The sequence below is a fragment of the Aptenodytes forsteri genome, unplaced genomic scaffold (assembly GCF_000699145.1).
Source record: "Aptenodytes forsteri isolate BGI_AS27 unplaced genomic scaffold, ASM69914v1 Scaffold172, whole genome shotgun sequence".
Taxonomy (NCBI): Eukaryota; Metazoa; Chordata; class Aves; order Sphenisciformes; family Spheniscidae; genus Aptenodytes; species Aptenodytes forsteri.
The window spans coordinates 10,242,226-10,256,681 of record NW_008795018.1 but is presented as its reverse complement, the minus strand read 5'-3'; the positions used below and the strand labels follow the sequence as shown (position 1 = coordinate 10,256,681).

General features: G+C 37.1%; 1 protein-coding gene across 1 annotated transcript in view; it reads left to right on the top strand.

The window, feature by feature from the left end:
* Nucleotides 1-13,089: 13,089 nt before the first annotated feature.
* The window catches only part of AKAP9 (A-kinase anchoring protein 9), a 93,252-nt gene continuing 91,885 nt past the window's right edge, over nucleotides 13,090-14,456 (top strand). The window contains exon 1 of the mRNA XM_009275722.1: nucleotides 13,090-13,404. Coding sequence (XP_009273997.1) covers nucleotides 13,090-13,404 — 315 coding nt within the window. The remainder of the gene's footprint in view (nucleotides 13,405-14,456) is intronic.

Sequence of the window (14,456 nt, the reverse complement as noted above, 5' to 3'; positions counted from 1 at the left end):
TTAATGCCTATATTTGACCACTAAGTTGCTACTATGCTGTAAAACAAGTTTTCTTTTGAAGCTCAGCTGAAGCTTGTTATCTGTGAATGTTCATTACTTCTTTCTTTATTTCTCTTTCTTGTGGTGTATGGTATTCACCTGTATGCTTTGTTTAAATAATTCATTGTGAATAGTTCATGAAGTATGGTTCTGTAGGTAAGAATGAGTAAAATTGATCCTTGTTGAAATTCACTTGACTGCACTGGGTTTATAGAAATCAACTGCGGTAAATGTAAAGCCTAACATTATAATTTTGTTGCATCGAACACAATATTGAAAGAAAAAACGGATATTAAATTGGAAGCTAGTACATAATTTTAATGCTTAAGTAGCATGGGGACTATCTTTTTTTTGCCTTCTGTTCAGGAGGGCTGTATCTGCCTTTCACTTCCAGAAGATAACTTGTTTCACGAGGCTGATTTCATCAAGAGTTGAGTGGGAAAAAAGTACTTAAAATCTTAACCAAATTTGTAATTGTACAACCTTACAAAAATGTAAATGCTGAGGCTTGCTGAAGAGTTCATCTTTATGAAATACTGTACTAATTATGGCTTTCAGTCTAATGATTTTTCTGCCAAGTGTATTTTGTAGGCATTACTGTAATCTGTCCCAGTGGCTTTAAGGTGCGATACCTTTTGCCAGTCCCAGGGCTTTGTTTGTTTGTTTGTTTTACCTTTATCTTCATGTGATTGAGTTTATTGAACACAAGCTTTGTCTTGATTGCTGTGCATCCCTTAGGCCAATAGGGGATACGCAGCAATCTAGTTTCCATTCAGTTGGTGTCATGTGTAGACTACCTAATTTAGACTACTACATGCCACCAGTGGCTTAGTTTCATTAGTTCTAACATTAGTTCTTAAGTTATAACACAGCATCTGACAATTTAGAATCCTGACAACTTTTCATTAAGATGAGAGGTATCATCTTGTTATACATCAAAGACCATGATAGGAAAGGTTGTGTCACCTTTTGGAGCTCAAAAATTTTATTTATTCTTTTGTCTGTCATAGCCTCTACCCCTTACTTTTCAGCTGCTAAGTGTTACTAACATATAATCATTTTATATCTTGATTTAGATCATCAAAGATCAAATTGTCTGATCGCTTCCTAGAGCCTGTCTTTTGGTTGTGTCAGCAAAACATATCACATCCTGTGTTTTCAGTCGGTAGGAAAGTGATACTAAAATCATATTGTAGGCTCTCATGTACACTTTTAAAACAGCAACTGTTTTTGTTAACAGAACCTTGTCTACATTTACATCTTGTTTAGGGTCCTGCACGTTAGTGAGCTTACTGTCCTTATGTGGATGTCAGAGCTGAAGTTACCCATTGCCTTATGTGGATACCAAAACACCCCAGAGAACTGGGTCCAGTTGGGGAGTAGCTTACTAACAGTTAGTACATATTATTAAATTGCTGAAGTCTAGTGGATTTACATGTAGACATAAACACGGTGGCATGTAGAAAATCTTTGCAATGTTACAGCCTAGTGGCTGAATTCTATGAATCTCTTGAAGATTGACAACCCTGAAGGTTGGTTAGTACCTGAGGATAAATATTGGTATTTTTGTTTCTAAAGGGCTGCGAGATAACAAGTTCATACAGTCCAATGAACAGTATTGTAACTGTATGGAAAACAACTAATGCTTTCAGAGTATCTAAATCTTCATAGTAGGATTCATTTTCAAGAATGAATTAATATACAAACCCATCTGCTGGGTGCAAATTTTCAAAACACTTTCATGAGATGCGAGGGACGGCATGGAAAAGCAGTGAAGTTTTCTAGTTCAAAAAGTTGGTGAAGAAAATCATGAGACTCATTAAAAACTAGCAGTTTACCAAAGTAAGTAGTAAAACTTGTTTGTTTGGGTTTTTTTCCTCATTCTTTTATAAGGATGAAATGTAACTGAAGCTTCTGTGTCTCCTTTGTTAAAATTTATTTGACCAAATTTTAGCTCTGGCCTGGAATTTCCTGGCTTTGGCAAGCTGGATGATTTTAGAAAGGCTAAAGGAGGAGAGGGGGAAACATTTTTCCTTGCTGGGGGCTGAAAGATTTTCTTAAACACATTAGTTAATCCATTTGTTAACATTGTGATAATTCCTCCTCCTTCCCCACCTCCCCTCCAAAAATTGTTTCGCAGGGTTGTAGGACATTGAAGACTGACTTTCTCTCTGTGCCATTGGGTTTTTTTCAACCTAGCTGAAGAAAGCTTCAGGATCCAGTTTTTAATTAAACTTGGTGTTATACATAAACCTAGTGGAACAGGAGTGAATTTCTGTCAGTGTGTAACTCTTTTACCTTCCCATTATTACCGAGCCTTTGAAACTCAAGGCAAAAAGCAAAGGAGAGACCGTGCCTTTTGAGACAGCACCTGACTGGTGGTCTCCGTCATGTAACGCAGAGTAAGAGAGGCTCTGTTTTACGTCAGCTCCCTTGGCCTTGATGTGACAAAGTCTTCCTAATGTTTCAGGCTTCAAGCATGGATGATCTGTGCTTTTTTACAGAGCAGCATGAAACAAGCTTTCTATTGCCCTCTCATTTTTGTCACTGACAGCTTGGCCCAATCCACTTATTTCCTCTTCACTTTGGAGAAGTACAGTACCAATGCTGGTCAGATGCTTTTTTCACTCTCTGTATCAGCAGAGGCAGTTATACAGCATTCAGTATGAGAAGGATAAAGTTAAAATGTAGATAGGAGCAATACATAAATCATGTCTGTAGAAGTAGGTTAGTTAAGAGACCAATCAGGCAATTTTTTTAGTAGTTAGTTTGAGGCATTGCTTTTCCTGAAGCAGTCCAGCACTGAAATGTGCTTGGTGTACTTATGTCTGTCATTGTAACCTGACTTGAGAGTATTTTCATACACTTAACTTCTATTCCTTGTCCAGAAAATAACCCAGCTGTAATGAACTTAGCTTTTCCTAGGTCTGTTCGTATTTAAATTCTTGGGACATGGAAGACCAGACCAGATCAGAACCACACTAATTCGGAGGCTTTCCAGCTCACAGTGCCATCTGGAGGGGTTCATTCAAGTTCAGTGCCCTTGGTTATTAGCACTGACAACTGTACTCTAACTTGATACAGACTGCTAAAAAGAAATGCCCAATGTGCTGTTCCTCTCACTATCCTGTGTTGTCCTTCATGGTACCGTAGATTGTGACGATCCTGCTGGTTTCCTTCAGAGTACTGCAGAGGAATGGCTGTCTCTGAAGCGCAACGACTCTCAAGTTTGTATGTAGGTAGAGAATATAGCATTTCTTCTTTGGAAATTTTCACAGCCTTATTGGCATCCTCTAATACTCATGAACCACTTAAGTCTCCGTAAGAGGAGACATTCTAAGGTCATGCTCGTGTTATTTGGGAAAATCTGACTACGAGTGCAACATACAAATGAGTAGATCGGAAATACCTCGTTCCTGGGTGATTATTTTCTTGTTCATTCAGCCTAATGTTTCCCATTTAGTAAATTCAGCATCTGTTGAACGGAACAAATAAACTAAAGCTCCATTTGCCTCAACAGATAAGCAGATTGAAACTTGCAAAGCACGTTAATTCTTTACTTACAGTTCGGATTTTCAGCTATGCAACATAATATGTTGAACATATTTGCAGGTTGCTTGCTCAGTTATCTTCTTTCTGTAGGTTTTTGTCTCACGATTTGGAAAGAGTTATGATACTGTCTCCTATTAGTTGATTAGCAGAATAGAATAATAGAATAGAATCAATAGACTTCACTAGAAAGAAGTCTGTTTATCCTCTGTATTTGATAATTTTTCATCCATCTCGCTCTCAGTTATCCTTTTCTTAGTATAGGCATCAGGAACTTAGAAGATGCAGGTGGCACTGTAAATTTTCCTGCCCTTCAGGAATTAGTGCTTAGACCTTTTGAGAATATGACAAAAAGTGACAAAAGTGCCACTTTCTTCTCTAATACAGTTACCAGTTAGCCTGTTCAACACCTCTTTAGGGGGCAAACTGTCAAGCTTTTACAAAGCTTGGTTGCCTAACAACAAATGAGTTTTTTAACAGCCTAGGTGAGGCTCTATGGCCTAAATCTCAGTGTTGCCGTCTCCCAGACTCTCTTCCTTATCGCTTTTGAGGCCTTCTTATCTGCTGCCTGGAACATAAAAATGCTACTGTATATTGGAATCATAATATCAGTTCACAGGTGAGAGAGGGATTACAGTAGGGGTTTTTTTCAGTTTTCCAGGGGAAGGTGGAATAGATAACCCGAGACTTAAACCAGAGCAGATCTCAAGCTTCTGAATGATGTCCAAAATTCAAATTCAGATTGGCCTTTTTGGTTTGCCCTTATTGGCTTGCAAGACACCTAATTCAAGACTAAATGGGACATATCTGTGCTTTATAGGTGATCAAAACTAATCCCACCCCAGGGCCCTGCTTTTTGTCCTTTCTGTCTCACTGAGAGCCTTTGTAGCAGTAATTGCTTACCTGTGGTCAAGGGGAGTAGTAACCTATCATTACTAGGGCAGGTGAATCTTAAATTAATCCTTCACCTTTTCAGACAAGATATCAGTCAGTCTTATTCTAAATATTTTGGTTTCACTTTCACTCTCAGTTATCATTCAGAAATTATACCTTATTATCATTTGGTGATGAGAATTCAGAGCATTATAATTGGAAAGGCCTGAGCCTTTCTACCACGGGACTGTTCATGATCTTCCGTGAGTCTCATGATGCGCCTGAGTGTCATCTTGCACTTACAGGCAGGGTCTGTCTGAGTCTGGGACATATCGTAGTTATCGCTTGTACAATACAGTTTGCCACAATGCATGTTACGCATTCAGATGCAGCTTAGAGCAGGCTCTTTAGCATTCACTCTGTACGCAGAATAAATACCCCTTTCTTTGACAAATTTGAGGCTCTTGTGTCGGTGGCAAGTCCCACAACAGCTGACGAAGAGTACTATTTCACTTTTGGCTGCCCTCCATGTGCTTAGTTACAGATACTGCTCCTGTGGAGAATTTCAGTCTGCTAGACTGAAAATTTAAGCTATGCTTTCTGCTGTTAAATGCAACATTTACATCAAAACAATGAAGCTAGGAGTTGTTTGTTAGGCTCATTGGGCCTTCTTCCTCTGTGTTGTGAGACCAGATTCTCAAATAATAAATGTTATTATTGCAATCAAATGGTATATTGCTATCAAACACAGGATTGTGTAGGGTCTTTTCAGTCATGCGGTGAAGTAGTTAATGGCAAAATGTGTGTACAGACAGTTGGATTCATATCTTAGTCATGTACTATGGTAGGCATTGAGAGTAATTTCAAAGAGTTTTCTCATGGTTTCTCTTCATTGCTGCCAGGGCATGCTGCTCGCTCACGGTTAGCTTGCTATCCACCAGGACTCCCAGGTCCTCTTCAGCAGAGCTACACACCAGGCCAGTCAGTCCCCAGCTGTTACTGCTATGTGGGATAATTCCATCCCAGGTGCAGGTCTTGATGTTTATCTTTGTTAAATCTCATGCAGTTCTTGTTGGCTTAGTCTTCCAGCATGTTGAGGTCTCTTTGTATGGTGGTTCTTCCTTCTGGTGTATCTGCCTTTCCTCCAGTTTGATGTCACCCATGAACTTGGTTAAGATGCATTCAATTTCATCATCCAGATTGTCTATAAAGATACTGAATGTTATAGGACTGCCAATTTGACTTTCAGCCATTAACCACCGCTCTGAGCTATAGATAGGAAGATTCAGAAGTCCTTGTCTTCTTACATTGACTGAGTGATCTAAAGATGACCTGGTCCAGCACAGAACATTTCTCACTGGATACCAGAGTGACTGAGAACTTCTGGCAAAGAGCAAGTCCCCTTCTATGAGTAGGACAAATTCAGCTGAAGTTTAAGCAGTATCTGGAACATCTTTTGAAATTATAGTAGTTGAGAAATGCAAGACCATGATGTAGATCTCCATTCATGCTTCTACTGTACAGTGTAGAAATGAAAAAGAATAATTACTTGCCTATAGCAGCTTCTCTGAGGTTCCTTCCTGTTGTCAGTCTGTAAGTTCACAACTCGTCCTTCTATGCTGCTTCTTTAAATACGTATTAAAAAAAGAAACAGAGATTTTGTACTTAAGAAAGGCTGTGAGAGATGAACAGACCCTGCTCTTTCTGTAAGAGGTGCCTATGCAGCACTGAATTGGAGACGTAAGCATTTGATGTTAGTAAGTTAAAATTTGAAGCTAATAATGTTTGTGTACAGGTACATGAGGTGTAACTGTACAACTATACTTGTACAAGATGTGCTACCTATAAACTTCTTGTCTTAGCAATTAGAAGTTGTTTTTTAAACAATAAGTACAGCAAATATTGTTTATCTTATTTCATAACAACCTTCTTCAGAGGCACTGAGCAATTTCAATTCCTTTTAACTGTCATACCTCTGAAAATGAGACTATCCAGATCTAATACATTGTCTGAAAATGTTAAGGAATAATAAACAATCATAAGGCAGCATCCAGTTTTAAATGGAGCTTAATGTGTTTCTGTTTTAAGAAGTCTTTTATGCATGTGAAATAAAAATATAGCTATTGATGCTTTATAAATGTAACTTAATTACATTAAATGTTAATTAATTTTCATGGATTTTTTCAGTATTTTCTTTTGCTGATATATGGGCAGTGATTAAATGTTGCAGCTTTTGTTCAGATTTTTTTTTTTTTTTTAATGCTTAAGAGGAGGTTAAGTTTTGCATTCTGTTGGAGCCAAATTTTATTTTAACGTGCACTTCTAATCTAGAAATAGCTCAGTCAAACCATATTTGAAATTAATCAATGGACAGTGTGTCCCAGCAATCTAGATTGCTGGCACAATTGCCAAGGGTCAGAATGTGCTGAAGATAGCTGAATAAATAAATAATGCTGCTGTTGTAATTGTAGCAGTACATTAACTATCATAATTGACATGGTTTACACAAGTAATCCCCACCACTCTGCAAGTTAGTTCCCTTCTGACTCAAGAGTATTTAGTTCCTAATAGCAGTTGGTTCTCCTCCACTTTTCTGACTTTCTGCCAGTTGGAGGATATCAGCATTTAAAAGCTAAGGTAATGTTGTACTATGTGTCTGTGATTTTGCTGCAGCCTGTGATGTGGGATTGGTGCTAGTATGTTGTTTTGGGGTTCATAAGTAGAAAGAAGTTATAATTAGAACTAGATAATATATCCTCTAAATATCTAAGTTCTTCTATTCAATTGTTATTTTACTGTGGAAAATAATTTTGAAAGGTATACCCATTACTTATCTGCATGTTGCTGTACTGTAGTCTTGTGACTTTCAATAAATGTTTTTCTGTTTATAAGAGGCAACATGTCTTGTGCATCCACAGAATTTAGTGCTAACATCCAATCGCTTCCCATTTTTCAAACTAATGGAAAGCTGAGCAGCTATTGTAAATGGCACTTCTGGAAATCTGAAAATAAACATGTAAAATTCCTGGACAATTTTATTGTAAGTTGTTATGCATTAAAAGGAAAGAAACACAGTTTCATTCTCACAGTTTAGCTTAAAACTTCGATTTATTTATTACAATTAAGAATGTAATTGTACACTGGATATTTAATAGAAGTAATTCAGACAATAAACATGGACTCCATAATATAATTTTTTAAATTGCTGTAAGGTGGACATGTCTCTCCAAGAGGATTGCCTTTTTGCCTAGAAGCAGGACTTGAAAAACCTATGAGCTGAAAATTGCAAGTTTTTAGTTATTTTACATGCAAAAGCTGAGAGTCAAGGATAAGGAGCAAAATCAGCTGTTACTCACCACTGGAAAACACTGATGGAATTTTTAACAGGATTCAGAACTGCTTGGAGGATCCACGGTCTTACCAGCATGATGGGAAAAGCTGGAGGCAGCGTGCTGGCAGATAGGCGGAGAGTGAAAGAAAACTTGCTCTAGATCGCCTTTCAGATGTGCTAAAACCTATGGTAAAGTTGCATCATGGCTGACTATGTTCCTGATGCTTTCCCAGGGTAAGGGGAAAGAGAGCTCTCCTTCTCTATCACTCCTTGGAGGCAGATCAATGTAGAGAGCCTGTTCTGAGTGTCCTTCAGCTTCTGTTTTTGGATCCTTCCTCCCCGAGTAGCTCCTGTGTTTACATCTTTTGCTCTTGCTTGCAACTTTTGTAACTCGACAGAGACTTGAATTTGAATTGTTTCAAAACTGCAGATTCAGAACTGACAGAAGCTGTGTTAAGTTCTCCACAGACTTAGTTTTGGCATTATCAAGCTGATGTGCCTGGAAGACAGGGTAAAGGAATGTATAATTGTATCAGCTTGTGTTTTTTTCACATTTTGTTCACACTGGAAAAACTATTTTCCTAGAAATACAAAATTTGGAAGTATTTTCCTGTTTTAATTAAAGTTTTAATTCTGCAAAATTTGTTTTCCTTAGTTCCCATGACTGCTGGTGGACTTTTTCCTGCTTGTCATTGCAATGTAGATAGATCCTTGACTCTAATTCCCGAGTCCCATTTTCTGAAGGAATTTGGTATCTGAGACTCCCCTGTCTTGATGTGAGCATCACAGAGTGTATTTGTTTAGCAGTAGCTTTTTGTTATACTGCTTCTCTCATTTCTAGTTTTTTTTTAAATTTGATTAAAAATGTGAATTTGAAGCCAGGTTGCATTAGTAGCTGGACAGTTTTGTATATACATGAATGTGCGGAGTAAAAAGTGCTGTGATACGTGCATGCATCCGTCACTAATAGTGTAGTTATTTCCAAAATACTAGCTGCTCATACATTTTTGTAGTACACAAGTTCTCAGCTGACAATTTCTATAACAGTTTAATTTGCACATGCATTTAGCTTTCATATGTGCCCATCTTCATCAATGTTCAAACAGAAAAAAATAAGGTCTGCTTATAACTGCCATGGTAGAGTTTAATCTGTTAATTCTGAAGAAGTGAAAGTCAACAACTTAATTTTGAAAGGAGAGAAATCTGGCATGCCCAGATGCCTCAGCTAAAATATGCAAAATACTTGAGGAGAGACACAGAGTAATTCACTTGTCCTTGAGCTACATATCTAATTTTGTAGACAAATAAAGACTGTAAAGCTGCTTTAAAAAAACCAACTTAACCTTCCATTACAGAAGGTTTCAATCAAGTTGGGGAAGAGAGTTCTTGACCAGTGGCACTACATGCCTTTCACAATTTAAAAATAAAAAGTAAAAAAAAAAAAAGCAAAATCTCTCAGTAGTTACACTTGAAATCAGATTGTCTGCTTTATGTCATTGTGGCATTTGGACAAATTCTGCTTGTCTTTTGGATAAATTGAAAACTTTTGTTGAGGTAATTGCACAGTTTTAGGAGAACGTAGTAATGTCATAAGGAGACAACTGGAACCTTCACCCTTCCCATTTTTTGCTGTAAGGTGGACATGTCTCTCCAAGAGGATTGCCTTTTTGCCTAGAAGCAGGACTTGAAAAACCTATGAGCTGAAAATTGCAAGTTTTTAGTTATTTTACATGCAAAAGCTGAGAGTCAAGGATAAGGAGCAAAATCAGCTGTTACTCACCACTGGAAAACACTGATGGAATTTTTAACAGGATTCAGAACTGCTTGGAGGATCCACGGTCTTACCAGCATGATGGGAAAAGCTGGAGGCAGCGTGCTGGCAGATAGGCGGAGAGTGAAAGAAAACTTGCTCTAGATCGCCTTTCAGATGTGCTAAAACCTATGGTAAAGTTGCATCATGGCTGACTATGTTCCTTATGCTTTCCCAGGGTAAGGGGAAAGAGAGCTCTCCTTCTCTATCACTCCTTGGAGGCAGATCAATGTAGAGAGCCTGTTCTGAGTGTCCTTCAGCTTCTGTTTTTGGATCCTTCCTCCCCGAGTAGCTCCTGTGTTTACATCTTTTGCTCTTGCTTGCAACTTTTGTAACTCGACAGAGACTTGAATTTGAATTGTTTCAAAACTGCAGATTCAGAACTGACAGAAGCTGTGTTAAGTTCTCCACAGACTTAGTTTTGGCATTATCAAGCTGATGTGCCTGGAAGACAGGGTAAAGGAATGTATAATTGTATCAGCTTGTGTTTTTTTCACATTTTGTTCACACTGGAAAAACTATTTTCCTAGAAATACAAAATTTGGAAGTATTTTCCTGTTTTAATTAAAGTTTTAATTCTGCAAAATTTGTTTTCCTTAGTTCCCATGACTGCTGGTGGACTTTTTCCTGCTTGTCATTGCAATGTAGATAGATCCTTGACTCTAATTCCCGAGTCCCATTTTCTGAAGGAATTTGGTATCTGAGACTCCCCTGTCTTGATGTGAGCATCACAGAGTGTATTTGTTTAGCAGTAGCTTTTTGTTATACTGCTTCTCTCATTTCTAGTTTTTTTTTAAATTTGATTAAAAATGTGAATTTGAAGCCAGGTTGCATTAGTAGCTGGACAGTTTTGTATATACATGAATGTGCGGAGTAAAAAGTGCTGTGATACGTGCATGCATCCGTCACTAATAGTGTAGTTATTTCCAAAATACTAGCTGCTCATACATTTTTGTAGTACACAAGTTCTCAGCTGACAATTTCTATAACAGTTTAATTTGCACATGCATTTAGCTTTCATATGTGCCCATCTTCATCAATGTTCAAACAGAAAAAAATAAGGTCTGCTTATAACTGCCATGGTAGAGTTTAATCTGTTAATTCTGAAGAAGTGAAAGTCAACAACTTAATTTTGAAAGGAGAGAAATCTGGCATGCCCAGATGCCTCAGCTAAAATATGCAAAATACTTGAGGAGAGACACAGAGTAATTCACTTGTCCTTGAGCTACATATCTAATTTTGTAGACAAATAAAGACTGTAAAGCTGCTTTAAAAAAACCAACTTAACCTTCCATTACAGAAGGTTTCAATCAAGTTGGGGAAGAGAGTTCTTGACCAGTGGCACTACATGCCTTTCATTATTTAAAAATAAAAAGTAAAAAAAAAAGCAAAATCTCTCAGTAGTTACACTTGAAATCAGATTGTCTGCTTTATGTCATTGTGGCATTTGGACAAATTCTGCTTGTCTTTTGGATAAATTGAAAACTTTTGTTGAGGTAATTGTACAGTTTTAGGAGAACGTAGTAATGTCATAAGGAGACAACTGGAACCTTCACCCTTCCCATTTTCTAAATCCTAAATCTATGCTTTTTTTTTTTTCTTTCTTAAACTTTGAAGTCAGGAGGCCTTTCTTTTCTTGACCAGTGGCACTACATGCCTTTCATTATTTAAAAAAGTAAAAAAAAAAAAAAAGCAAAATCTCTCAGTAGTTACACTTGAAATCAGATTGTCTGCTTTATGTCATTGTGGCATTTGGACAAATTCTGCTTGTCTTTTGGATAAATTGAAAACTTTTGTTGAGGTAATTGTACAGTTTTAGGAGAACGTAGTAATGTCATAAGGAGACAACTGGAACCTTCACCCTTCCCATTTTTGAGAAGCTAAATCTATGCTTTTTTTTTTTCTTTCTTAAACTTTGAAGTCAGGAGGAGACTATCCTTTCTTTTCCTGTTCCGAATTTGTGGAGTTTATAAGCTTTATAGATTTTTGGTGAAATAATTAAAGTTGCCTATTTAAAAAATGGAAAAAAAAATCATGAAGTTGAACTACTTAGAGATGTAGTAGGGAGAAAGTAAGTATTAAATATGTAGGTGAGCATATTTGGCTCAGCAAATCTTCAGGTACTCCTCCTGTAAACAGAGCAGGAGCCATATGCCAAGCTGTCAGTTGTGCTAAGAATGGAGAGGAGGCTGAAGAAACCCACGAAGAAATACAAATAAAGGGACATAAGCATAAACTAGCCAGAAGTCAGAACTGATCTGTCAGTGATGCATTTATTTAGATTGGGGCTTCTCAGCTATCTTGGGGCCAGATGAGGACTAGAGAGCACTTCAAGTGATGGCTCGCACTGTAACCAAACAGTGACTGGGAAAGGGGATCCCTGTGTCCTGCTTGATTTGGGTGCTGCTGAAGAGGTTGGATGGAAGCCTGGCTTTCTCGCTTGGTGAATATCCTGAGCAAACATGCTATCTTTTCTATAGCTTTTTCTTAAAATTGCAGCAGATTTATAAGAAATACATGATATTTGTGTATTAGTTGGTGTAAAAAGTATTTAAAGCTTCAGGGTCTTTATTTGCATGCTTTGTATTTACATTGGAGCTACATTTATAAAACATATTGTAGCACTTAATTATTTTTGGACTCTTCAGTTGGAAACAAAAATAATTATTTTCCAAGTTTTATTGGTAGAATCTGTTTAATTTTGAATTTTAATTGGTAAAACCTGTCATGCTTGTATTTCTTATTTGAACAGAAATTCTTTTCTTGTTAAGATAAAAATATTTTAAATGGATTTTCTTGTGTAAACCACTATAAAGTGATTAAAAGTGATAAGCTCTTCAAAAGGCAGTGTCTTACAGTATTTGAATAGCTTACATACTAATTGGTTTTTCAACTGTGTGTCTGGCTCACCTGTGACTTTTTGTTCATCAGCATGTTTTGCTACAAGGTAGTGTATCTTGTAATTTGCTCACTGTTTGTTTTTAGACTATTCCCTCATTATGTGTTTTGCTATTTCTTTATGATGTTTTCAGTAACTTGATCTGCTTTTCGAGTTCTAACAAACTTTTTATTAAAAATTTATATAATACTTGGTGGAAGGATGGTTTGCTTTTCTCTGTTTCTGGTATAAAAATTAAAAGTAATTTCTGTAAATTAATTTTGAGGTATCTATTACTATAAAATTGAAAAATGAGATCAGAGGTTATCTCATTGCATTTGTCCTTTATAATGACATTTGTACCTTTACCTTTGAATGTTTTGATTTCTAGGTATCAATCTGTGGAACAGTAACTTGCTAGTATGAAGCCAAAAAGGAATTCATTAATAGATTGTTGTTTTACATTTAAGAATTTTTTTTAAAGCAAACTATGTAAATGGAAGAATAATCTGAATGTGTCTCAGATATGCAGCATTAACTTCCAACTTGTTTTCTGTAGTGATTAGATTGAAGCTTTATGTAGAACAGCTGGTAAAGCCTTTATAGAGGATGTCATTAGTAATAAAGAGGAAAACTTCCACCTTTAACAAGATTTTGCCTTCTATACAGCTTGCCCAATTCAGGCAGCGGAAAGCACAAACTGATGGTCAGAATGGATCAAAGAAGCAGAAAAAGAAGAAGAAAACAGCAAACATCAAAGATGAAGAATCAATACAAGATGGGATTGATACTGATCGATCTCGAGGTGATGAAACATCCACATGCAGCAGCCGAAGGGGAGCAGCTGCCACTGCTGACTTTGCTATTACCAGGACTTTGCATAGTGGAGAAATTATCAAACACAACCAGACTTACACCATTGAGGTAAGTTTGTCTCAGGCTGTAACCTGAGACTTTGGTGGGGCAGGGGGGCAAAATACTCTGTTAATTTTGAGAGCGGGAATAAAGGAATTATGAGAGATTTTGGATAGTATTTCCTTGCCTCCTCTGTCTGTCCTTAATATGTCCAGAGAAGGCACTTTCTACCTGCCTGCTGGCATCATGTTTTCTGTGGTAGTCAGTGTACTGTAGATTATGGAGTTTGTTGGTACTCCTGTACTCCCTAAATGGGCAAAAATTGGTTTTGTTTCATTGCTTCATTTTATGCATTTTGTTTTATTAAAAGTTTACAAATTGCGGTGGATTTTCAATCACTGCAGCTATGGCTACAGCAAAATGCAAAACTAAACATCTTTCTTGTATCCATAATGTAATTTGAGTCTTTCTGGTTAATGAGGAGGAGGAATGAATTTAGAAAACACTACTTAGAACTGAATGACTTAAGAGACTGATAAACAGATACTCTACTTTTACTACTTAATGAAATATAATACTGATTGCTAGTGGCTGAAAGTACATGCTCCAGGAAGGTTGTAAGATGCCCCATGTGATCTACACCGGCAGTCCAGTTCAGTTCTGAGTGGACATGATTTCACGTAACGTAATATGTTGTTCCAGATATGGCATATGAGGGACAAGAGATGCTGATGTTATTTACAGAACAGCTTATTCCATTCATAAAAGCAGTGCCTCTAAAAGGACGAGTGGCATTCTGAACAAGCAGCTCAACGCAGATTCCCAGCTCTGTGCACATGAATGCAGTCTTTTCTGAGAGATGTAGTACAGATGAATACTCTGCATTTTGACTTGTCAGTCGTGTGCTAGGATGGACGATTTGTAACTATTTTGGCTCCATTATCTCATTTCCAGCACCTGAGAAGTAATAGAGAAATGACACTTTTTGAAAATTTCTTTCATTTGTGTTTTAAAAAAAAAAAAGGTTACCCTGGTGGAGGGGCAGACAGACTAAATCATACATGTGAATAAAAACTTGTAAAATAATTGATCCATTTATTTTACAATTTTGAGCCTACAGT